The following is a 22,677-nucleotide window of genomic DNA, read 5'->3' as shown; positions in this document are numbered from 1 at the left end:
CCTCGACAATTAGCGGACGCAGCGCCACACGCCGCTCGTTGCTTTGGCGATAACCATCCATTTCATTACAACCGTCAATAAATACAAGGGACACTCAGTCTATAACGAACGCAGACCAGACGCCGTCCACGGGCTTGTAGTCGCTGTAGCCAGACTTGAGCCAGCACGTCCCGCCTTGGTAATTGTTCCATGACATCGCACGACACCGCGGCGTTGCTTGGCAAATGCTGCAGCAACTCTCTTTGGTCGGCGCCTGGACCGACGCAATGTCCTTCCCGTCGATGTCGTACGCTTCGGACCACGTGCTGCATTTGGTCACGACCCCAGACACCACACCGGGTTTCGTCACCGCGTTGGACGTGTTGAACGCGCTCTTGAAGTAGCACACACCATCCGCCCAAGAGTACGTCCGGCAGGTCGGGTGCCAGTGGCAGCTGAGGCAGCACGCGCTGGGCTGTTCTATCGGTCGGTTTTCCAGATCGTTGCCTTCGTAGTCGACGTCGTACTCGGCGGCGGGGCATCCGTTGTCGTAAGGCACGGACGTTGTGAAGAACTGCCGCGCCGGGAACGCCGGATCACATGCTTCCAGGCGAATCGCGTAGTTGGTTGCAAACGGATCGGTGGCCAGGCACAAGTTGGAAACGTGCATGCTCTTGACGCGGTTTAAGTACGGTTGGACCATCCATTGTTGCCTGGTTTGAGTGTCATCGCACGGGGCCAAGATCAAATCAAGTCCGGACGGCGTCGCTTCCACACAATACTGGCCACACAGTGCGTCGCTTTCGATGCGATGGGTGGCGAGGTCGAACGTAAACGTTTGGTTGAACGAAGTCAATCGAGGACTCGCCACCAACGCTTGCCCCTGCACCGTGACTACCTTGTCGTTCCGCGTGAAGAGTTGGATGGTTCTCGTGGGATGCATGTTGGCGCACAGCTGCGGCACTTCCTGGTACACGTTGATCACGGTAGACTTGTACAGCCAGCACGAGCAGTCGAACGATCGATTCTTACTCAACGCGACGAGGTCGGCGCAACCTGGGAGGCTGTTCGAGCAAAAGTCGGCCAGGACAAACGACTCGGGCTTCCGAAGTTCCGTGACGAGTGTGAAGAACGGGTTCCACACGTCGGACTTGCCAAACGCCGCAGTGGCACACGATGACAATGCTTGGGCTAGAACTGGCAAGACGTCGTCGCCGCAGTCTAGCGCGCCGGCGATCGGCGAAAGCGTCGCGATCATGGTGACAATGACCAGCCACTGGCTTTGCATGGAGGCTCGCAATGTGGAAATGGTGACTGATGTCAGTCCCAAAGATGCCATCTTCAACGTGGACTTATGTGCCGATGAAATGTCGACAAAACAATGGATGTGGAAAATGGATGCGGAAAAACCTACGTCAGAGCTCCAAGGGAACGAGGTTTTGGTTCAAATGGGCATCTTCCTCTTCGAAGCACATAGTCGAAGTGGCCGCAGCCCTGCTGGAACTCTTGCGCCAAGGCTGTCGCAGTCATGCAACAGCGGACGAAGCCATCGTTCATGTCCCGAATGTCTTCGTCGAGTTAAACTGCTCTCCCTCTCACTTCTAATCAAATGATATATATCCAGTTTAACAGGTCATTGTATTGTAGAAGTCTGGACGCCGTTGGTTGCACAAATTCCAGCGGACTGCATGCCGAAACCCGCGATTTCCGAGCACAGCTCAACGACGCCAGTGCATGGCCAGTAGTTTGCAACATTGCGTTGGGAAGACTCATCTCCATTCCTCCTTTGTCCCCACAATTGCTGCACATATAAGAACATCATGCAACCTTTCTTGACGCCCACCATGGACCTTGTCAACTTGTTTGAGTGCGTTATGAAACTGAAGCTGTTTCGCCAGCGCCTTGGAGTACGTAGCATTTTGTTCGACGAGATGTGGAGCCCCGTGCAGAGCAAGGTGGATTGTTTTCGAAATGCACTCGCAGTTCCGTCATTCAAACATCGCGTTCTTCATCGCGTAGTAGTACCTACTCGGCAAGCAATGACTCGACCCCCTGCAGCGCCACATGGCGGTCCATGGATCGCTCCTTCCTTTCGGCTCCGTTTGGTATGGTCGTACGGCGTCTGTGGAAATTTTCCAATCGATCGCTGGTGCCCCAAGGTCAAAAAATGGTTCGTCGAATTGCTCCATCAAGGTAAAAATACTGTATATTTTTATATTTTGTACTATATGAATTGTGCAACGCTATCGAAAGTGAGATGTCCATTCGTGCGATGGGCATCACTACTGCCAACATCTCGTATGGGGGGGGGATGTGTGAAGAAGGGTCCTTGCCGCTGCTCTTCTATGCGTCCGAGTGACATCCTCACGCCAAAACAACCACACAACCCCCCCCGTGACATTTCTTGCTCCCAGACCAAGCGACAATGCGTTTCCTCGGCATTTTCTGGTATCTTGAATCGCGTTGGAAAACATCTTCAATCCATTTCGAGGACTTGCTAACACGAAGGAAGAGCCAACGTCGCCTACTCCTCTGCGAGCCAAGGGCACCACGGGGGGCGCCATTCCCGGCTATCGCCCAAGGTCGCGCTTTCCAAGCGTGCTTTGTACTGGAGGCACTCGTGGCACGACGCCTCGTGGTGGCCATTTCAGGTGAAACCCAGGTGTGACAAGTGGGACTTGCAGACGACTGGCAAGTTTGTAGCAAGTCCGCGTCATTCGACACAGAGCGAGCAGTCAGATGCAGGATCCGGGCCCACAGCCTTGCCTCGAAAATTCAATTGTTCCGATGGGAACTGGGTTTATAGGCCCGCAGCCCATGTCGCAGATCATGTGTCGGGTTCCACGCCTTGTGACCAAGCCTAGGCGGCTACGGACGCAAGTCGCGAGCAATTGGGGAAGCAAGCGAGAGGGCGACTGCACAGGATAATCTCGCACAGCGGAGTTAACGTCGAGTTGGAGCTCGAGAAATGTTTCCATCGCCTCGGACGCGGTTGTCCAGTTCAAAAACGGTTGAACAATGGTGCGGCAGCGACCTACGTAGCAGGAAAGCCCACGAAATTACAAGAACGCGTCGGAAAGGTGCGACGTCTCGTCCATGCCGGGGGAAATGGCTGACATTTGATGTGCGCTCCATGCAAGCGCTTCGGGGCAGTGCGTGTGATGAGAAGTCGGGAGGGAACTCGGTCAGGCTGGTGTCGGTCAGACACAGCGACTCGATCAACCTCTCATGGAACAAATCGATCCGAGTTGCTCCGCGCTGAGTACGGGAAGCTCGTCATGCATCGATAGCGAAGCAGTCGATGCGGACGTACAAGCCATTGCACGAGTGAATGCACCATGACTTGAATTTGCAACATACCGTGAGGGTGAAGGGTCTCCTGTGCGCTGCATCGCGATGGCGAAATTCTCCACGCGATGACAAAATGAACGTGCTTTTGCACGAGGCTGGACGAGGCGTGGGGTGTACATATCTTCCGGACTCGATGAGCGAGCGCCATCAAGGGCGGTCTGGGGTGATTCAGCTGGATCTCGGCAGCAATCCGCGTTTGGCAAACCGTGCGAAAAAGTTGTCGTAGAAGCAAGCCCGCGGTTGGTGCAAGTGCAGACGTTGTCGACGCCTTTTGGTCAGAACGCCACGTGAGACCGCAAGGACAGCGAAAGCGGCACCTGGGAGCGCACTAGTGATGCCACGGAGTCCTGCACCACTGACATGAGACTGTACCATAGAGCGACAGCTCCTTTTGATGAAGCTCTCCATCTCGAGACATGATACACAGCCGTGCGGTCCCTCATGTAAAGTTGCCAGGGCGTGGAACACATGAACACGGACGAAGATGACGCACTGGAGCGCATCCGACATGGTCTTGGGCCACCGAGAGGGTCGACCTTAGCCTAGCGCGGAGACAAGGGGGTGGACCCAAGCAGTCAGACATCATGTCGAGAGCGCCGACGACAATGGCTTTCACTGGCCGCACAGGCAACGCGACAAACCATAGTGTCGCGTCAGGGGGAGTCCGAACTTGCCTTGTCGATTCAATGATAATGGCGATCGCAGCAGCTTGAAGGGTGCGACGGGGCATACAGTCCACCACGAAAATATCTGTTCCTCGGTGGGCACCAAGCACTTGACTCTCCGATCGACATGACTTTTTTATTCCCCCGACTTTTCTCGGTGCCACAAGCACGTGCAAGGATGCACCATCGGAAGTTTAAAAAGGATCGATCCCAGGTATTGATCAGATAGCAAACAGGGTTTCAGCTGTGGCTGGAGGTGGTCGTCACAATTTCTGGTAGGTCTCTGAAGCCCACTTACCCCAGACTCCATGCTCCTGCCTCTGTCCATCGTGGTTGAACAAGAGTGAATACTGTTATCGTGTTACATGTACAACAAACAATCCCCATTGTCCCATGCGCACTCGGTCGTGTTGCACGAAAGATCGCAAAAGTAGTCGCCCCAGTGTGGACGGCTGCAAGTCGACGAGCATGGAGTGCGGCACTCGTCGTGGCTTGGAAGGACATTGCAAAATGGCGTTCCCGACACTGTGATCATCGTGCCGAGTTTGAACAATGTCACGTTCGGAATGGCGGCGATCGGGTTGTTGTCCAGGTGCAGTTTCAGCGCTGGTTTGGCAAGGATCAATGCGGTCGGAAAGTCGGGGATGTTGTTGAAGCCAAGTACAGCTTGCTCAAGTACGGAAGCGATTCCAAACCGGGCGGGATGCTCGAAAGGTGGTTCGAGTCCAGAGCTAGCGTTTCAAGGGTGCGAATCGACAACACTTCCAACGGAAACTGCTCTAAGCGCGTGTGACTCAGCCACAGAGAGCTGAGGGCGCCCCAATGTTGCCACACGTGAGGGGGGACCCTTTGGATCGGAGCGCCAACAAGAATCAGCGTGTGCAGGGTCGGCCACGGCGTTTGAAGCACGAGTGGAACTTCTCGCAACTGGCTGTACCGAATTAGAACCATCATGATCGAGGGGGAGAGAGAGCTGCTGGGGACGTTCCAGTCGGTCATCCCGGTGAATTCAAGCTGAAGACCGTAAAGGAATGGAAACGGGGCGAGGACAGTCAGGGAGACGCCGTGGGGCAACTCACAGTGTCGAGTGTGCAAGTAGAGGAGATTGGCACCGAGCAAGTCGGGGTGGATGACGTCGTCGAGGTCCTGATGTGTCGCGTTACAGTCCACTCGTGCGTAGATGCAATTGCATGCCGTGGTGAACCACGGCTTGGATTGCAAAACGCAGTGAGGTGGGCATTGACGTTGGGTGTACTCGCTCAGCATGGTCAGGACCAGCACCAGCATGCTCCACGCCAAGTCGACGACAAATACGAGGCGAAGGAGTCGTCGATTCTCATGGTCGACTCGAATTTGATGGAGGCCGTGCACAATGGACTGCATGTTTCCCGACAACCGAAAGCTCGTCATTTTCGCGGCAATTGAAACCCTCGAGGACCCAAGGCCGCTGTTGCTGTGGTGGACTTGCCGACTCGACGACCGGCCGTGGCTAGATACACCTGATCGCCGAGATTTTGGTCCGAGTCGACTGGCGACGTGTTGAAGGGCCATGTAGTTTAACACGCTCAGGGACACATTCAGCACGAGCTGGTGGGGGTACGTGATTACGAGAACCCGCGTGGACGCGAGCGTTGTAGCTAGCCAACCAAAGTCGTGCGGCTCGACGCCGGTGCCTTCGACGCGGTACCGAACGATCGGGACGACAAAAGCAAAGAGGGGGAACCCGGACGACAAGAGGAAGGCCAGGAACGATTGCAGGAACGCAAACAGGGTCTTTTGGAGTCCCGTGTGCTTGATAAAAACGATCCACGACGTGGCGAGCCCGTTGCCGATCAAGATGAGAGCATAGATGTGGGCCGATCGACCGTCGACCAAACGTGCCGCCATGTCGTACGCGATCCATGTATGAAACAGAACTCGCATGAGTCGAACCAGAATTGGGCCAACGTACGGCGGCAGCTCCAATCTGGCCACCCACCTGGGGTGTAGCCGATACAAGAGGGGGAATTTGCGAAGCGACGTCAACCGGTGCAACGAGTGGATGCGGAATTCCCTTGACGGCACCACGTGACGGACAAACGGGAACACGTGGAGCGCTGCGACGAAGCTGTAGACGACTCCGCACGATTTTGGGTGATACAAGTGCAAACTTCGCGTTTCGAATGGAGTGGCTGTCATGTGAAGGAGGCCCAGCACGGTAAAGTTGAGGCTGGAGAGGCCATGGAAGAGGTAAACGAGGAAGATGATGGGACCACGCAACGCGCCATACCATTCCAGCTCAGACAACCCCGACAGTCCGGAGAACCGACGAACAGTAATGGCGCTAAGAGTCGGCGAGGACAGAAGTGGTGGGGCGGTGCTCTCCGATTCTAGCTTGGCCGTCGAGTCAAACTGGGCGGCAAGGTTTGCTCGGGGCATGTGTCGACGGTGCCAATGCAAGTAACCAGCGACGGATACTCACACCTCCGCAGGTCGGCGTGCTCGACCGACCGATATTTTCCGCTGCGGTCTATTTTCGGGGGCAACGGCTGGCGATGGCTCTGGACGAGTTGGTGTCTCAAAAAATGGTTCAGTCCCCATATTGGGTATGGGCTCGAGGGGCGGAAGTGTGCACACCACCATCCAAGCTATAGCCCCCGGTCGTCGGCTATTGTGGATGCGCCTGCTCAAGGCAATTCATCGCGTTCTACCGAGTTGAGGGCGACTTGTGATAACGTTTTCCTGAGAGAACAGGTGCCTTCCTCGCATGAAACGTGTTTTTCTGGACGACAGGGATGCCGTCGACAACTCTCGACGGTGACGCAGCCAGTGCTATTGATCCCATGGTTGCAGTGGACAGCTTCTTGGAGTCTTAAAGGAGATCCAGAGTACGAGTTTTATCGAGGTCGACCCAAAAGGTCCCCTCGACATTCGCCCCGAAAGGATATTCAGCGTAACGACGAACAGCATCGCTCCTCTGCACATCTACCGGCAAAGGACGGCAGAAACGGTCACCCCGACAAACCGGGACAGTTTCCTGTGTTGTTGCATGGCAACCAAGCGACAGCCCCCTCGAGTTCGACAGGATACGTCGTGGAGCCTTGTTTTACGCAGGCCGATCGTCGTCACAGTCCATGTCCTGCATGGGCTGACAGCCATCTATTTCACCCTCGTCGCGGTTGTGTTGTGCCTGCTCACCCCGTTTCAAGCCCGCATGCTGCGAGGCACCAACATCGTTGCGTCTGCAGTCATGTATTCGATCGTCGCCGTGATGCATATCGTGCCACTCGTCCGGTCGTTCTGGGCCACGTACTGCCACCGATCGACACGTGTCGTTGTCGACGGCCCCCACTTGCAAAACAAAACCAACCATTCGTTCTCGATCAAACGCCTACTCGCGTGGCTAGTTCCAGCCCGGTTCAAGCTCCCGTCCAACGTGAAAACGGGCTTAAGCCATTTGGTCGAACTCGGCGCCGAGTCGTGGATGGCGTATCAAATGGCGGCGCACCTCGTCCACACAAACGTCGCGTTCATGTACAGCATGATCTTGACGGCAAACTGCGTCTTTACGACGTGGGTGCTGTTTGTCAAGGGCTCGGGGTTGAAAAAGACGCTTGTGGACCTCATGGACTCGAGCATCTCGTTCACGTTGTCCGCTGGGATTCCCCTCGTGCTGGTGGTCACCCCACTCCTCGTGTACTTGACGCAAGGCTACAGCGCCCACAACTTTACGTGGCGTGCCGAAATGCTCACGTCCACTCGTTTTTTCATCGCGTCAACGCCGTGGCAGCTTGCCATGAACGTTGCGCCGAGCGTAGCTAACTACATTACGCTCCAAGGGATCTTGAAGCGCCTGAATAAACGCTGGCGCCGCGCATCGGTCAAGACCATGATCTCGGTTGTGGTTACTCATGGAAGCTTCCGCGTACTCCAACAACGCAACGTCCGAAGCACTGTGAAAGCCATGGTGGTCCTTGGCAAAGATAGCTTTACAACCCAGCATGCCAACTTCAAGTGGCTCAAGGGGATGCTGGTGCTGTGCATTGTTTGGGGAGTGACCGTCGCGACGGTGGCCATTGCGTCCCAACTTACAAGACGGCCGTGCCCGACTGGCTGCGTTGCCCAGTCCGCACCGTGGTTTACTCAGTCGTGCAATTGCATTTACTTTCGCCTGAATTGCAACTCGCCGCGTGACTTGCCGGTGCAAAATCCCCTTGACGGGGTGCATGTCACCGAGCTCGGCGCCAACCTGATGCTTCTTCACTTGATTCGATGTCCCGTGGAAGAGGGAGTCCCGAACCTTGCACCGTTTGAATTCTTACAGGGAATCTTGGTCGAGTTCTCGAGCATGCGATCGTGGGAAGGAGTGCTTCCCCCTTCACTGTCGACCGTGCAAGTTCGATACAGCGACTTGACACATGTGCCGGCAGCGCTTCGATCACCCGGACCGAATTTAATCGAACTCGGGCTCGTGGGGGCCCCGTTGGGCGATATCTCCCCGACCGTCGTCGACTCATGGGGCAGCGTCATGTCTCTGGCGCTCACGGCCACAAATTTGTCCAGCATTCCTCCGGGGCTCTTGCGCCTCCAGGTGCTGCAAACCGTCGCCCTTGATTCCAACCGCATTGCTGTCGTGCCCGACGACGAAGTCGCGGCTGTGCCTCAACTCGTGTCGCTAGTGCTCGATTCAAATCGTATTTCGACGTTTCCCACGAAGTTGATGACTGCAAACCCACAACTTCATCTGTCGTTGAGCAATAATCCCATTCGCGCCGTTCCTTCCGACCTTACGTCCCAGTCGACGATGTCCATGGACTTGGCCGGCAGCCCCTACTGCCTCGAAAACCCCCGCGACTCTAGCCATTGCCCAAGTACCTGCGACACTGCGTGCACTCGAAGCCAGTCGTCCAACCAAGTTTGCGACTTGCCGTGCAACACGTCGTCTTGTCTGTACGACATGGGGGACTGTTTACTCTAGCGGTGGCAAGCTGCCATCCTCCTACGTTGAAATGACACCCAGCTGTGCAATGTGTTGGCATGCCACTTCTGTCCTCAAGCTCGACGAGACCCACCAGTGTCGTGACCAAATGGATCGCTCGCCCCGAAGCCTTAGCTAACACCGACAGGAGTCGCTCGACTTGGGCGAATCAGTGGAGGCTGCATGTGGATCAGGACGAGGCTTGCGCCACTCGTCCATGGAAGTCACATGATGGCGGCGCGTCAGATGTGCAACAAACTCTCAACTCTCGTTAGAATAGTCGCCGCCGTCCTGGTGCTTTCAATGTTTGGACGATTGCAGATTCACTGTGATCGAAAAGTGGTGGGGACTCGTCAAAGCGCACGGACGACAGGGGGCTCGCAATTCAACGAGTTTTCCCTCCAGGAGTGGTTGATACATGCCTTGGAGAAGCACCGGCAACGGCGCGAATTCGTTTTGCGTGGAAAAAGTGTGACCCAGTTCAGCCCATTGATGAAGAGGGTTGTTCAAGCCATCCTACCTTGGAGCTCGCTTGCATGAAGCGACAGGCAGTGAGGCAAGCCTGGGCTCCCATTGCCACGGCGTCCAACCGCGCAACCAGTCTACTGGACGTGCATGCGGATTATCCAGTACATTTTTTGCTTGGCAACAGCACGACGGAGGAAGACAGCACTTGCAGCATTTATGACCGCATGCATTGGCCATCCACACACATATTTACACGTTTAGCTCTAGTTCTCACAACGGTCCCAAGATCGAATGGGCGGCCTACACGACAACCGTTCGAGCTGAGGCATGCTTGATCGACTTGCGAGGCTCGAGGGCGACCACATACGGCGGCAAGACATCGCGCGGGCCAAAATAGTACTGGCTACAGTCGTCGCGCCGGACGCTTGGACCGTACACGTCGACTTGGGTGGCGAGTTGGGCAATCGTGCAGCTGGAGCAGCAGCACGAAACGACAAAGTCTCCGGCAAAGTTGCCCGCAAGGTGCATTTTCGCACGGCCGTAGAATCGCAGGTACGCCACCAACAACGCCCACGTTCCCCAGCAGTAGATCGGGAGGTCATGTACCTGCACAAAGTACAACGGAACGGTCTCAAAATCCACGAAGGCAGGCCAGTGGGCCTGTTTAACTTCGCAGACCGCGAGTACTGTAGCTGCCATGGCTACATGGAGAATGATGCCGAGCCACAGCACGACATAATATGCGCCGAGTCCACTAAACCGAGATGCGATTTGGGCCAACGGCGCGCATGGACACAGCAGCGCCATCAACCACGCTACAAAGACGATTAAGGCTGAGTACGTTGGTGAAATGCATGGCGTACAGAGTTTCGCTGACGCAGTGGTCGAGCCACACTCACACAACCCGAGCTTCCACGATTTGGCTGTACCAAACGGCAGCGGAGACAGCACCGACGCGAACAGGGGCGTCGACTCGGCCATGTCGTCGCCCTTTTTCGACGGCAGCAATCACACCATACCTGGCGACCCTTCGGCCATCCTCGCGTGCTGTCCATGAATGTGAATCCCAACTCGAATTCGTTTTTGTCCATTCACAAACAGTTGCATGGTCCGTTTCGTCTTCGATCCCCTGACTTTCGTTCTTGGTTTGATGCAAACATCCTTGGTACATGCTGTTGTTCCTTGAGCTCGCGAAATTTTTGAATGACGGGACGAAGCCCAGCCTGATTCCCATGCCCACTGTGCTGCATGTCCAGTCGTCGACACGATCGATGACCAGACGGACAATTTCTAAGGGCAGGCAAAACGTAGTGATCGACTTGAAGGATTGGAAAATAGTTCGTGGAGCGTGTTCGTCGAGCCATCCATGGTCATTCCAGATCACTGGGAGGTCACGTCACTCGAAATAAAACACACCACGTCGGACTTCGTCCACCATCCACCAACATCAACATTTGTTGGTCTAGTATTCGCCTCACTGCGAACTTATCGTGGCCAGCATGGAGCGGATGTGGCGCATATTCTTCAATTGGTAGACTTTCGACCAAAATGCATCATGTAGCATGACAATGCCGATTCGTGATGGTGTTTCCGGTTTGGTGATCTTTCGACGTGTTGCTTCTGAAAATCACGTTGCATTCAGAGCGCAAAAAGGATGCCTAGCGAGGAGATACGACCATTGTCAGCTTGGTAAAGTCCTCAACGCGTCAGGAATGGAGAGTTTCCGTTCGTTGGAGTTTGAACCATCCTCGGTACAAGGTGATGTCGCGTCGGCGTTGAATTTGCTGGCATTTTCGTAGTAAACGTCTGCGTATTGACAGTGAATTTGTATTTACTGCAATCACTCTTCAATATATATCCAAAGAAATATTTGATTGGCTAAGTCAGAAAATGCGCAAACCAATCACAGGGCATTAATTTCACCAACAACTTCCCGAACGGTGAAAATCCAGAATGGCCGACGACGACAACGAGAACAAGCCAGCGAAGCGGCTCAAGGTCGCGGCAACACCGCTTGGATTCCACCTCACTTCACTGCGCAGTGGCACAGCTGAACAGAACCGTACGTAGACTTCCTTCTCCTTGCAAGATATGACTTGCAAACCTCTCCTGGAAGTGAAGTCTCAAAGACCGCTAGGGTATGCAATGCCGCTGTCAAGACTGTTGGAAGGAGAGTTCACCCAAGCCATCATGACCAACTATAAAGTCGACGTACCATGGCTATTTGGGCAACATCCACGGCTTCGACAGGTTCCCATCTATCTTTTGCACGGCATGCACCATGACACGTGAGGAGGATCATTCGCCTATTGATCTCAGGACTGCGTGTAGCGTACAAGCGGCTTGCCGACAGTACAAACAAGCCACAGTTGCGGCGCCTCCTCTCCCAATACCGTATGGGACCCACCACACCAAGATGATGGTACCGCTCTGCTACACGCTTGGCCATGCGCTAACACAACCAAACAAGATACTGTTTTATCCAGCATATATTCGAGTCGCGATCTTTACGGCGAATTTCGTGGCCGGCGACTGGGATTCCAAGACGCAAGGCCTGTGGACGCAAGACTTTCCACTCAAATCCACGACAACAAGCACGGCTGCGCCATCTACGTTTGAAGCGGACCTTCTCGACTACATGACAGCGCTAAAGTGTTCCGCCGTCACCGCCCTTTGTCGCGAACAGTTCCTCAAATATGACTTTTCCACGGCCAACGTCGTGCTGGTGGCGTCGGTGCCAGGCGTGTATCGCGGCATCCACGGTGAGTTCGCGTCATCCACTCCGCCCGAAAAATTGCATTTGAGTTGTAGACATGCACAAGTACGGGCATTTGCGCGTGAAAAAGTACGGCAAGCGCCATCTCAATTCAAATCGATTGGCATGAGAAGCGTGGGATGTAAACTCGTCTCGTAGAGTACTGCAGCAACACGTTGCGCCGCACAGCCACCCGTTGGTGTGTCAGGTATGGCATGCCATCCATTTTCCCTTTTACCGTGGTGCCGTTACTGTGTTTTTTGCACAGCAACGGCACCACGTTACCTCACGCAGTTGGTGGTCATCACTGTGTGGTATGCTGCAGTACTCGAGCCTGGGCTCGCTCGACGAAAAGTGGCTGCATGAATTCTATACGAGCTTTGTGCCTGGTTCGGGAACAACTGGATCGGCAACGGCCCAGCGAGGCGCGAAAACAGCACCTACCCTGCCTGTGCCAGCGAAATTGCACTGTATTTGGCCTTGCGTGGCCGCCGTGGTCCGTCGATATCTACATCTCATGACAGATCGTCATGTGAACTGGATGGACGTGACGACGCTTTGTCTTCGTTGAATAGCAAAATTCGATCGAAGGATGGGATGCCGGGCGATCCCTGCCATGCACGGTGAAGAATTTGAAGCCATTTTTGCACAAGTACCTTCGGCATTGGGACCCCCCGACGGAATTGCACCGCAAAACCGCGATGCCCCACATCAAAGTATCGACATGTTGTCGTAGTTGTCGTATCATGCGCAGTTTCCCTCAGCCAGTTCTTGGACGTGCGTAGAGCTATGCCACGATCGATCCGGCGACCGAGAATTTGGACTTTGTCCTCCTGACGAGTGCCAACTTGAGCAAAGCAGCGTGGGGTGCCCTTGAAAAGGGCGGGACACAATTCAAGATTCGATCGTACGAGCTCGGTGTGCTCTTCCTTCCGACCGACCCCCCAACACCAACAAGACACTTCTTGCGCTTGCTTCAACACGCCACGACCGACGCAGAGCTGACAACGTCGTCGGCAATGTACTTTCCCATGCCGTTTCGATGGCCGCCTCGTTCGTACAACCCGAAAACTGACGAGCCGTGGACGTGGGACCTCGAGCGCACCGACGTCGATGTGTTCGGGCAAACGTATCGGTTGGACTAAGCCATTTAAAAAAGCCCATGCTTTAATTGGGCACGTGGCCGGCATGCCATTCGTGATGAGTCGTTCGTTTGACCGAGGCCTTTGTTCCGAATGCATCAGCGAGTTGCTTCGACGACGTCCAAAAGTTACCCACGACGTCTTCCATGAGAGGCAACTGTGGAGCTCGTCCTCGCGGGAATTTCACTGTCGCATCTTGGATCTGCACAATGCACGTCGGATCTCGAGTCATTCTTCACCAACTTGTGCAATCGTTGTTTCCACTCTTTTCATGGATTTTAGTTGCTACAGCAACGCGAGTGGACATAATGTAGGAGAATTTTACTGTCATTTGCAATAAATATTCTTAAAATACCAAAATCTTCTTCAAAATTAATGTCATACGACAATTATTCAATATAAGTAGGGGATGCGTGCTCGCTCATATTAGCCGAAACCCCTTCCGATCAAATCGATCACGAATGAACTCTACCCCTCCATAAAACAAATGAGCAACGTACTGGCAAGAGTGCACAGCACCGCCATCTTAAAATCCTTTGTCCGACTTCTCCGATGAACTTTGTGCGCAACAGAATTCGAGATAGCAGAATTGCTGCTCTGGATGAGATATGGCATCTTATTTTAGAATTCGTGTTCGAGACGAGTCCTGATTTCAACGTCTAGTTGTCTCTACTCCATACAATTGAGGTACAAATGCTTTTTCCCAATTCGGAACGGGCCTATTTGGTTGTATATTTAGGAGATGCCTATTGTTGAGGACACGGTTTGACGGGCAATTTATTCTTGTCGCTCGCGCATATTGCTAGGTTTTTGCAAAAATACGGATACGACAAAATTGGCAACCGGTTGAACTTGAATTTCGACGCCGCGAAAGTGGCGAGGTGGGATCGATGGCAGACGCCGAAGCAGACATTTGGGGACGGCTCTCGCTTCCGTCTTTCCGATATACCATTTCAGAGCCCAAGCATGGCATTCCTTACATTACAGCCATCCAAGACCGCTCAGCATGCCTTGCAGAGAAGCCTATCGCTGCGTCGCACGGCCACTTGGTATGGGATGCCGCGTTGGTGCTCGCCGACTACATGCAACAAGTGCACGCCAAAGCGACCACTCTCGAGAGCTGTCGTGCGATTGAGTTGGGTGCTGGCATAGGCCTTGTTGGAATGGTGCTCGCAGCGCTCGGCTGCATGGAGGTACGACAACCTGTCTGTTCACCCGATGATCATGCGTTGAGCAAGTAGGTAACTTTGACAGACCAGCCATACTGCATTCCACTTCTCGCTAAAAACGTTGAAGCAAACTTTGGTGACACGGTCTCGGTGGTGCGCCCACGTGTCAAGGCTCTGCAGTGGGGGCAGCTTGTCGACGACGAGATGGAACGAAAGATGGATCTCATCGTGGCGTCCGACGTGCTGTACAACGCCAGCGTCTTTCCCGACTTGATTCACACCCTTGACGCTCTCGCGAACCCAACCACCCAAATCTTTCTTTGCTACGAGCCACGCATCCCAACGCAGGAAGCGTCGTTCTTCGCCCAGCTGGAAGCTGCCGGGTTTACGTTGCAGTCCATCACGTTCTCTTCCACGCAAGTCGACTACCCAGACGACATGGTGCTCGTACGCGCGGTAAAGCATGCATAGATTTTTTGTTGTCGAGGCGCGAGTTCTATCCGACGCTGGCGAGATCGACGGCATGTTGTATTCACGATCACAGGAATTGGTTGCGCGCGACGCCACAACCAGGGGCATCATTGAGGATCTTTTGAATCGATGCTGGTGCAGCCATGGCAAAGCGATCAATTGCGTGGCCACAGGATGGTGCGACAGTCTCCACAGGTTGAGAAGACGGGCCTGTCTGACGATCGATCTCAACAGCGAGTCCATAAGATCTATGTCCATCCGTAAAGGACCCTTGGGATGTGTTAGCTCGATTGCTCTTGGCAAAGCACCGACAGGAACTACCGATGCACTGGGCCTATCGTTGACAAGATCCAGCATGCAATACACATAAATTGCCCTAGACTCAGCCTCTGGCGAGTGTGTTTTGGGCCGTCGAAGGCTGCGAGTTCGTGGATGCGAAGCGTTGTTCGCTTGGCACATTTAGTCAATCATCCTGCAAACCACTCCCAAACAAAGTAACAACGCGATGACATCCGAAATTGGTGCACAGACTTCCCCTCGACGTTAGAGGAGGAGGTCCAATGGAGGTGGGTGGTGGCTCCACTCACCTCGTCCTGCTTGACCAGGCAGACGACTACAACTGAGGACATGGCGAGAGAGAAGGAAGGCTGCCGTACGTGCATTTTGATTTGACGGGGCTAGACACACCCAACGCTCGCTGATGTCTGGCCAGCGGCTTACCTGTGCTTCGATTCTCGATGGAAGGGTCGTAACATACCTCCAAGTGCACGACGGCCCCCTTGTCCTCGGCCTCTTGTCTCATGGAGAGGGGGGGGTTCGGGGAGATGAGGGGCATTGTGGGTGGTCTGGCAGGCGCGGCTCTGCCGCTGGCGCGGGGTTTTTTGTTTCCTGAGCCGAAACCTGATCTCCACTGGCTTCATTGATTGCCCCGCATGGTGGTCGTTGTTTGGCCCAGGACATACCCTCAAGCAGTGGTCGCGGCGGTTTGCAGCCGCCAAGCAGGGCACGAGGGACGCAGTGCTCCCCCATGCAGCGCATGCAGGACAGATGTGGAGGCAGCGCCGCGCGACGAGATGGGCGCCACAGTGCAGCGAAGTCATCGTCACTAGTTTGGCCCATACAGTTTTTCTGATATTGGGCCAAATCGATGACTCTTTGGATTTGTCCCGCAGACGACCACGTCTGCAGTGCTGCAAACGGCAAGTGGGCGAGCACACAGCGCCCAGCGACCTTAAGCGCGTGTCGGTCGGTGAAGATGGTGCTACTACGGCATGGCCGCATTCCCCTTGTTGTGGCTACCCTCGTGCTCCCGCTCCTGGCTTCGGCCAACCCCTTCCCGCACTTGTACCATCCGTGTCCGTCACAGGCAGTCTGTCCCAACGCTGCCTGCGTCGTCAATTCCGCGGCGGACGACACACCGCAATGCGTGGAGCCAGGCAGCATCGACTTGAACCCCATCGGGGTTTCGTTCAATCTGGGACGGATCGCTGTACGCGGCGTCACGATCACAAACTCCACGATCAATGCCACGTACGTTGTTCCTCGCTCCAATAGCTCGCGCATCATGGTCGGCGGCGAATGAGGCATGCTTTCGCGTAGCCACTTCTTTTCGACACCAAGTCGCCGGAGCAACATGTCCCTGGAGTACGTAAACGTGGCAGGCGTCCCAAAATTGAACACCATGTACGTCGAAGCGCGCCATCCTGGCTTTCAACCATCGTGGACTCATGCTCGATATGCCCAGCATCGTGCGGTTTGTGGACGTCAGCCACACGAACGTCGAAACGTGGGTTGCGCCGTCCGTCGAGAACTTGTACGCTCGGACGTGTGGTGGATGCACATGACGTTGGCGTAGGCTGCTCTTTAACTGCAGTTTGGTCAGCTTTCCAAACCTGACCAACTGGCCCAAGCTCAACTATCTGTACGAACGACCCGGTTCATGAATATGTGTGGGCACAACGTGATGGCGGGATTTAGAGACTTGTCCAACAACACCGAGCAATTTCGAAACAAGCTCGAGTTGGACCAGGGAGGTGAAATCGCCGCTCGGTTTCCCTTTTTGCTGCAACTCGGTGGCATGTACGTCCATGCACGTGCGTGACCGAGTTGCCGTACACGTTGTAGTGGCCTGAGCGCGATGGCGCTGCGCACGATCCCGAAATTCATCTTCAAGCTGCCCAAGTTGACGCGCATCTTTCTCCGCCAAAACCGGTTCAACGTGATCTCGCTGACCCTGCCCGAGTACCAATTTCTCACAAAGCCGGGCATGGACCTGCACATCCACACGTTTCATAACACGCCTGGCCGCGACAACGGCGAGTGGTCGGGCGAGTCGCTGCCCAGATGCCCCGACGCCCACACGATCACGATCTTGTACAATAGCACCAAGGGCAACAACTGGTTCGTGTGTCTCCAAGGTGCTTCCCAACGCAGCGTCCTCGTTTAGACATGACACGTGTCCACTGTGATAGACACAGACTCGGCGACGCAGGTCGCCTCTATTGTGCTGGCGTGGATCATCCTCTCTGGGATGGGCGCGGCGGTGCTCTACCTCGTCGCGATGAAGCTCATCAACCGCCACCGCCGCCGACTCCGAAGCCAGTATTTGGACTCGGACCCTGTTCTCGCCACCGCGCCGCGGTTCCACGTGCCCATCTTGCGCTTCCGCGACTTCTTTCCGGCTTTCTCGACCCAACACGCGATGATGACGATTCCGCAGAGCAACCGCCCGATCGAGTCACACGTCGCCACGACCACCGACGAATCGTCGACGAGTCAGTTGGAAGGATGGCTGCGCCAGTGCAACCCGTCGCTGCACCAGCATGCGATTGACTCCACCGCGATCGAGCTCAAGACGCGCGTGTACCACTCGAAACACGACACAATCTGGACCGACTCTGTCTCCGCCGCCGATGTCACAGAAATCTGGAAGGGCTCGTACGGCACACAGCCAGTGCTGATCAAGCGCGTGTCAGGTATACCGATGCATTCTGCACCCTCTGCGTGTGACTCGAGTCAGCGTTTGCCTTGGTCGTCGTCATTCTCGCTGCCAAGGCATCAGCCAAGAGCGCGATGATGACTCTAGTGCGCATCGACCGATTCAACGTGCTGATATCCCTTGTTTTGTGCGCTGATGCAGGATCGGAGTTGGCTCTGCGAGTCTTTGCGCGGCAAGTCGAGCGCCTTGTCCGGTTCCAGCACCCGCGGATCACAGCGCTGGTTGGAGTAACGTGGCAGGTCCAAAGCCTCGCGCTCGTGTGTGCCGACGATGAGTTGGTGGTCGACCTCAAGCAATGCATTCCCCACATTCCGACCGCCGAAGTCCAAGGGCAAGTAGCATCGCACATCGCTGCAGGGCTGCGGTATCTTCACAGCATGCCCCAAGTCCATGGCAACTTGAGTTCGTCGTCGGTACGTTTCCGCCGCCCCTTGTGCACACTCGATTGCCGTGTATGCATCCGATGGCTCTGACGAGGATGTTTGTGGCCAAAAATGCCAATCGACTCGAAAATAAATGGCTGTGGTAGGTCGTGGTCGATGCCGCGTTCAGTGGGTATTTGAACCGGTTGGACCTCGTCCCGTGCGACGTGTCCAAGCTCGGGATGGCCCACCAAACGCTGTACATCGCACCAGAAGTGCTCAGCGGCGGCCCCCACACTGTCGCGGCCGACGTGTACTCGTTTGGGATCTTGCTCGCCGAACTTGACACGGGTGAAAGCGTGTACCACTTTTTGAATCGCACGGCGCGGTGCATCCCCGGCCGCCACGACATGACAGTGACCCAGCTGCTCCCGCTGAGGCAAGTGCTCACATTCAATCGCGGCCCGCTGCAGCCTGCGATCGTGATGTGCCTGCAAGACGACCCGCGCAGCCGGCCACCCGTCAGTTATTTAATGAACCTCTCGTCTTAACACGAAAGAGTACACGCTTGAAAGAGAGCTTGTTCGTCTTGGATGGTTCATGCGCTATCGATCGGTGGAGACTGCATTTAGTGGTTAGCGACAGCGTGTACAGGAGTACAGTCCTGTCTGCTGTGCTGTGTCGAATGCGTTGATCAGGACTACTGTCATCAGCTCTAGCATTTCAAGCCTACCAGCTACCTCCCTCCCTCATGACTCAGCCGCCGTTCGTTGTGCACCATCCATGTGAACATTACTGCAGTGGCTCCATGGATTATCCCTCAACGCGCCGTCGTGTGCAGACGGCACCTGATCTGGTCACTTGTGGAGGAAGCGACAGGGGCGGCTGGTCACTCGATGTGGTCATGTAGAGGTTCTGGAATGGCACAGCACCTCGCGTCTCTCCTCATACGTGTGAAGCGCGCCGTTTGCGTATGTCTTGTTGTTCGATATCGGACCGCCGTCGGCTCCGTGGCGTCCATGTCATCGGCGATCCCGTTTCGCCGTCGCGCGTCACAAGCACAAAGCAAGAACGTTAGATACGTTTCACCCGTTTAACCGACGGAAACGAGTTTTATCTTTAACGCGTTATACCCGAGTTTAACGAAAAGGCCAAACTTCGCGAAGTTCGATGGACTTCGAACTTCGGAATTTGGCGCAGCAAACGACAAAGATCGGCCCGGTGCCGCAACCACAAAATCTTGGACCGAGATGCAGGCGTCACGTACGTTATATACGATGCATGAGAAAGCGATCTGTAAGATCCTGTGTAGGACGCGCGTTCCTTCGCATGACGATCCGTGCGCATGTGTGTGCTAGACGGGTCCGTGGCACAGCTCCATCCTTTGTGTTGCCTGGTCGCCACATTGCTGCTCCTCGCGTATCCCTGGCCGTGTTGATGTCAGGAGTCTTTCTTGCGTCGACGGGTGCTGTGACTCATGCACGGTCCCGTGAGTCTGCCGTGGCCGTGAAGGCCGAGGAGTTGTACAATTCTCCATCGTACAGCCGCCGCGAATTGATGCAGTTCCTTGAGCGAGCCGTCGATGGTACGTTTCTGTTCCATTCGTGCATCGTCTCATGATCTGTCAAAGCAAATCCACGAGATGTGGGTTTGCTTTGGCGACTTGCCCGAGCTAAGTACGACGTAGCCACTCTCCCTTCAACAACGCCCGTCGAGAAGAAAACGCTAATCTACAGAGCTCGTGATGTAATTCAATCGGCGCTTGAATTGGATGCCAACGACTTCGCCGTGCACAAATGGTTGGTTCATCGATGGTTTCATGCAAGCGCTGCTGATAGCAGCCGAAAACTGACCTGTCGTCAAGGTTTGGCATTGTGCTATCATCCATCGGCGAGTTTGAAGGGTCCAAAGTCACGATTGCCAACTCGTTCATTGTACGAGACCACTGGCTGAAAGCTATCGAATTGAATCCGTCGGACGCAACATCGTTCAACTTGCTCGGGCGGTGGTGCTTAACCATAGCCGACATTTCGTGGATCGAGCGGCAGCTTGCCGCCGCCATCTTTGGCACCCCCCCACGCGCGACGTAGTTTCCGATCCTTTCTCTTGCATCTTACACTGCGTTGTAGATATGCCGACGCCTTGGCGTATTTCTTGCAAGCGGATGCGATTTCGCCCGGGTTTTGGAAAAAGAACTCGCTCCAAATTGCCCAAACGTACCTCAAAATGAAGGACACTGCGCAAGCTAAAGACTGGCTCGTGCGAACGCTCGCTGTGCCAGTATCCACCCCCGAAGACAAACAAGTGCATGACGAAGCGCAGACGTTGCTCTCCACGCTCAAGTAGATCATATCCCGTACGTGAAGGACGGCATTCCCAAAGTCCTGCATGCGATGGAATCCTCAAACGTGGCACGCAAAGTTTCCGCGCTGGATTTCATAAAAGGAGTAGGTGTCGGTGGGCATTTCACAAAAAGACGACCATTTTGTGGCACGCAAAGTGAATCGTTGGCTAAACAACATGGTTTCGTAGCTGAAAGAGCGATGCTTTTAACTGCGTATTTTACGGCGTGGGATGACGGCATCAAGTCGACAACGAGGCAAAAACACAAACACTGTGGGTGTATTTGCACGAGATGGAGTTAATGATCGGGGGACGCCGGTTCTACGGCGAGCGACACACCGGGCTGAGCGGACAACAGGGTCACGAGAGACGCGAGCTGTTTCGACTGTTCTTCGATCGCGCGGGTCTGCTTGGCAACAGCACCAATCAACATGTCCATCTTGTCCTCCTTGATGTGTCCGGCAATTGCCGTCGAAATCGCGACAAGGCCGTCTTTCACGGCCATGAAACCCGTGACCAATGCGGAGTGGTCCCCGATCGAGTTTTCGTGGGAGTGCGCAGCAGCAGAAGATGGGACGGCGACTGACGAATGCACATCGAAGGAGGCGGCCGATGAATCTTCCGATTCGGCTTGCTTCGACAAGATCCGGCGAAGTTTGTTGTGGGGAACGTGTACAGGGGGCACAACGGCTTCAAGAAAGCTGGACGACAAGACCGCCGACACCGCGGGAGTTGTGTCCGAGTCGGTGGAATCCCGCTTGGGAACCGTAGCAGGAAGTTGATGCTGTGGGAACTTGCCATCGGGGCCCCAGTATTCGTTCATGACTTCCCAGTGCTGGGGACGGTTGGAGTCGTCCTTGGGGTCGAGCTTCGACCACACCATGTTGAGTTGGGACAGCTAGAGGTGCAAGCGTTCAGCTACAGCCTCGAAGAAGGGCAAACATGTTGATCCGGAGTACCTTCTGTTGGACTTGGGCATTGTCGAACTTGCGGCCCATCTTGTCGCTGAGCGTCGACGCGAGCATTTCGTACCCTGTACGCTTTGCACGGTTATCCTTTTCGTCAAATTTCTGTCGCAAGTCCGAGTCGTAGCGTAGGTAGAAGAGTAGTTTGACGCTCTCGGCACACCACGACGCTGTGGGTTTGTCCGAGTTGCGCGGGCGGCCCCGAGGACGCTTCACTTCTTGTTCCGTCTCGTCCGGGTCACGAACTTTGGGAGGACGGCCGCGGCGCTTGGGCTGCGGGGCAACATCAACAGGTATGGCGCTGGGTGTGACCGGCGAGGCCTTGGGCGAGGATGGAGCTGGCGACGCTGCCGTAGGTGATGTCGTCGCTGTCTTTTCCATGGCTACCTCAGAATTAAAATGGGACGCTGGAAAAGGACGGCCTGCGATTGGTTCGTTTCATCGATAGCAAATAAATTTACAATCCACTGGGCCAATCGAATTTTTTCTTGGAATATTTTCAAACAGTCGAATCATAGCGATGCATTTTGAACTTTTTGACCAATCCCAAACACATTGCTTGAAGTTTTACCCCACAGAAGACCTGTTCCGACCACAAATTTTGACTCTGTCGGATGCAAGCCGTGTAAGAGTTCCGTCGCCCCCACAGCAGCGAGGTACAACCAATATAGCTGCATCACTTGAATCGGTCGCGCATGTGATGGCAACCGCGACACCTCATTGCAAACAAGTAGGAAGAGGTCCATGCAAAATTGCATGCCGTCCTGCTAATGAAGTCCAAAATGCCCATACTTTGATTGGGACTTTTTTAAACACCCATGCGTGCTTGAAGATTGGTGAAGTCGATCGCATTAAAAAATGTCGTCAACGCGTTTCCCAGGTACCGTTCGTATGCACGTTCTGAATGTTACCACGGCGAGAGGTTCTGTACACGTTTCGAGGACTTGCCGAGCTCGTTGAATGGGCGGTTGACTCGGCTACGAACCAATTCGTGTATTTACTGCGCAGTACAGACGTCGACATAGCGTGGATATTTGCTTCAGTGCTGCCAC

The 22,677-nt window shown here is 54.8% G+C and overlaps 9 protein-coding genes across 10 annotated transcripts; 6 read left to right on the top strand and 3 right to left on the bottom strand.

Moving 5' to 3' along the window:
- Positions 1 to 38: 38 nt before the first annotated feature.
- H310_02433 (hypothetical protein) lies at positions 39 to 1,340 on the bottom strand. Its single transcript, XM_008865938.1, has one exon. The coding sequence runs from the start codon at positions 1,316 to 1,318 to the stop codon at positions 95 to 97; it is 1,224 nt and encodes a 407-aa protein (XP_008864160.1). The 5' UTR covers positions 1,319 to 1,340; the 3' UTR covers positions 39 to 94.
- A 3,011-nt stretch (positions 1,341 to 4,351) lies between these two features.
- Positions 4,352 to 6,496, bottom strand: H310_02432 (hypothetical protein). Its single transcript, XM_008865937.1, has one exon. It carries the CDS (start codon positions 6,411 to 6,413, stop codon positions 4,617 to 4,619), a length of 1,797 nt encoding a protein of 598 aa, XP_008864159.1. The 5' UTR covers positions 6,414 to 6,496; the 3' UTR covers positions 4,352 to 4,616.
- Positions 6,497 to 7,188: 692 nt separating this feature from the next.
- Positions 7,189 to 8,952, top strand: H310_02431 (hypothetical protein; the record flags this gene model as incomplete). The annotated part of the gene is made up of 1 exon (XM_008865936.1): positions 7,189 to 8,952. One exon carries the CDS (start codon positions 7,189 to 7,191, stop codon positions 8,950 to 8,952), a length of 1,764 nt encoding a protein of 587 aa, XP_008864158.1.
- A 675-nt stretch (positions 8,953 to 9,627) lies between these two features.
- Positions 9,628 to 10,491, top strand: H310_02430 (hypothetical protein). Its single transcript, XM_008865935.1, has one exon. The coding sequence runs from the start codon at positions 9,748 to 9,750 to the stop codon at positions 10,249 to 10,251; it is 504 nt and encodes a 167-aa protein (XP_008864157.1). The 5' UTR covers positions 9,628 to 9,747; the 3' UTR covers positions 10,252 to 10,491.
- An 870-nt stretch (positions 10,492 to 11,361) lies between these two features.
- H310_02429 lies at positions 11,362 to 13,380 on the top strand. Of its 2 annotated transcripts, XM_008865934.1 has the most exons (9): positions 11,362 to 11,482; positions 11,558 to 11,708; positions 11,752 to 11,842; positions 11,891 to 12,182; positions 12,232 to 12,265; positions 12,335 to 12,383; positions 12,501 to 12,671; positions 12,751 to 12,891; positions 12,961 to 13,380. In XM_008865934.1, exons 1-9 carry the CDS (start codon positions 11,374 to 11,376, stop codon positions 13,318 to 13,320), a joined length of 1,398 nt encoding a protein of 465 aa, XP_008864156.1. In that variant the 5' UTR covers positions 11,362 to 11,373; the 3' UTR covers positions 13,321 to 13,380. The 2 variants fall into 2 exon arrangements, with proteins under 2 accessions (XP_008864156.1, XP_008864155.1); XM_008865933.1 differs by having other exon boundaries at positions 11,752 to 12,182.
- Positions 13,381 to 14,160: 780 nt separating this feature from the next.
- On the top strand, positions 14,161 to 15,238 carry H310_02428 (hypothetical protein). Its single transcript, XM_008865932.1, has 2 exons — positions 14,161 to 14,510; positions 14,559 to 15,238. Exons 1-2 carry the CDS (start codon positions 14,208 to 14,210, stop codon positions 14,955 to 14,957), a joined length of 702 nt encoding a protein of 233 aa, XP_008864154.1. The 5' UTR covers positions 14,161 to 14,207; the 3' UTR covers positions 14,958 to 15,238.
- Positions 15,239 to 16,123: 885 nt separating this feature from the next.
- H310_02427 (TKL protein kinase) lies at positions 16,124 to 18,895 on the top strand. Its single transcript, XM_008865931.1, has 9 exons — positions 16,124 to 16,487; positions 16,557 to 16,640; positions 16,702 to 16,770; positions 16,813 to 16,878; positions 16,935 to 17,036; positions 17,082 to 17,374; positions 17,429 to 17,932; positions 18,097 to 18,368; positions 18,485 to 18,895. The coding sequence occupies exons 1-9, from the start codon at positions 16,213 to 16,215 to the stop codon at positions 18,866 to 18,868; spliced, it is 2,049 nt and encodes a 682-aa protein (XP_008864153.1). The 5' UTR covers positions 16,124 to 16,212; the 3' UTR covers positions 18,869 to 18,895.
- Positions 18,896 to 19,514: 619 nt separating this feature from the next.
- On the top strand, positions 19,515 to 20,860 carry H310_02426 (hypothetical protein). The gene is made up of 5 exons (XM_008865930.1): positions 19,515 to 19,580; positions 19,630 to 19,902; positions 19,948 to 20,116; positions 20,182 to 20,403; positions 20,447 to 20,860. The coding sequence occupies exons 1-5, from the start codon at positions 19,568 to 19,570 to the stop codon at positions 20,661 to 20,663; spliced, it is 894 nt and encodes a 297-aa protein (XP_008864152.1). The 5' UTR covers positions 19,515 to 19,567; the 3' UTR covers positions 20,664 to 20,860.
- A 32-nt stretch (positions 20,861 to 20,892) lies between these two features.
- Positions 20,893 to 22,011, bottom strand: H310_02425 (hypothetical protein). Its single transcript, XM_008865929.1, has 2 exons — positions 21,620 to 22,011; positions 20,893 to 21,558 (listed from the first exon to the last, which is right to left on the bottom strand). The coding sequence occupies exons 1-2, from the start codon at positions 22,004 to 22,006 to the stop codon at positions 20,959 to 20,961; spliced, it is 987 nt and encodes a 328-aa protein (XP_008864151.1). The 5' UTR covers positions 22,007 to 22,011; the 3' UTR covers positions 20,893 to 20,958.
- Positions 22,012 to 22,677: the final 666 nt, after the last annotated feature.

The sequence above is a fragment of the Aphanomyces invadans genome (genome assembly GCF_000520115.1).
Source record: "Aphanomyces invadans strain NJM9701 unplaced genomic scaffold supercont1.3, whole genome shotgun sequence".
NCBI lineage: Eukaryota > Oomycota > Saprolegniomycetes > Saprolegniales > Verrucalvaceae > Aphanomyces > Aphanomyces invadans.
This window is presented reverse-complemented; position numbering and strand designations above follow the sequence as displayed.

Bases quoted from the DNA above. Each gene is read 5' to 3' on its own strand.
- H310_02430 (XM_008865935.1), top strand. From the start codon at position 9,748: ATGCTTGATCGACTTGCGAGGCTCGAGGGCGACCACATACGGCGGCAA.
- H310_02428 (XM_008865932.1), top strand. From the start codon at position 14,208: ATGGCAGACGCCGAAGCAGACATTTGGGGACGGCTCTCGCTTCCGTCT. The intron at 14,511-14,558 runs GTACGACAACCT...TTGAGCAAGTAG, and splicing joins CAGCGCTCGGCTGCATGGAG to GTAACTTTGACAGACCAGCC.
- H310_02427 (XM_008865931.1), top strand. From the start codon at position 16,213: ATGGTGCTACTACGGCATGGCCGCATTCCCCTTGTTGTGGCTACCCTC. The intron at 16,488-16,556 runs GTACGTTGTTCC...GCTTTCGCGTAG, and splicing joins AACTCCACGATCAATGCCAC to CCACTTCTTTTCGACACCAA. The intron at 17,933-18,096 runs GTATACCGATGC...GCGCTGATGCAG, and splicing joins GCTGATCAAGCGCGTGTCAG to GATCGGAGTTGGCTCTGCGA.
- H310_02433 (XM_008865938.1), bottom strand. From the start codon at position 1,318: ATGGCATCTTTGGGACTGACATCAGTCACCATTTCCACATTGCGAGCC.
- H310_02432 (XM_008865937.1), bottom strand. From the start codon at position 6,413: ATGCCCCGAGCAAACCTTGCCGCCCAGTTTGACTCGACGGCCAAGCTA.
- H310_02429 (XM_008865933.1), top strand. From the start codon at position 11,374: ATGGCCGACGACGACAACGAGAACAAGCCAGCGAAGCGGCTCAAGGTC. The intron at 11,483-11,557 runs GTACGTAGACTT...AAAGACCGCTAG, and splicing joins TGGCACAGCTGAACAGAACC to GGTATGCAATGCCGCTGTCA. The intron at 12,183-12,231 runs GTGAGTTCGCGT...TTTGAGTTGTAG, and splicing joins CGTGTATCGCGGCATCCACG to ACATGCACAAGTACGGGCAT.
- H310_02425 (XM_008865929.1), bottom strand. From the start codon at position 22,006: ATGGAAAAGACAGCGACGACATCACCTACGGCAGCGTCGCCAGCTCCA. The intron at 21,559-21,619 runs GTACTCCGGATC...TTGCACCTCTAG, and splicing joins ATGCCCAAGTCCAACAGAAG to CTGTCCCAACTCAACATGGT.
- H310_02426 (XM_008865930.1), top strand. The intron at 20,117-20,181 runs GTTGGTTCATCG...CCTGTCGTCAAG, and splicing joins GACTTCGCCGTGCACAAATG to GTTTGGCATTGTGCTATCAT. The intron at 20,404-20,446 runs GTAGTTTCCGAT...ACTGCGTTGTAG, and splicing joins GGCACCCCCCCACGCGCGAC to ATATGCCGACGCCTTGGCGT.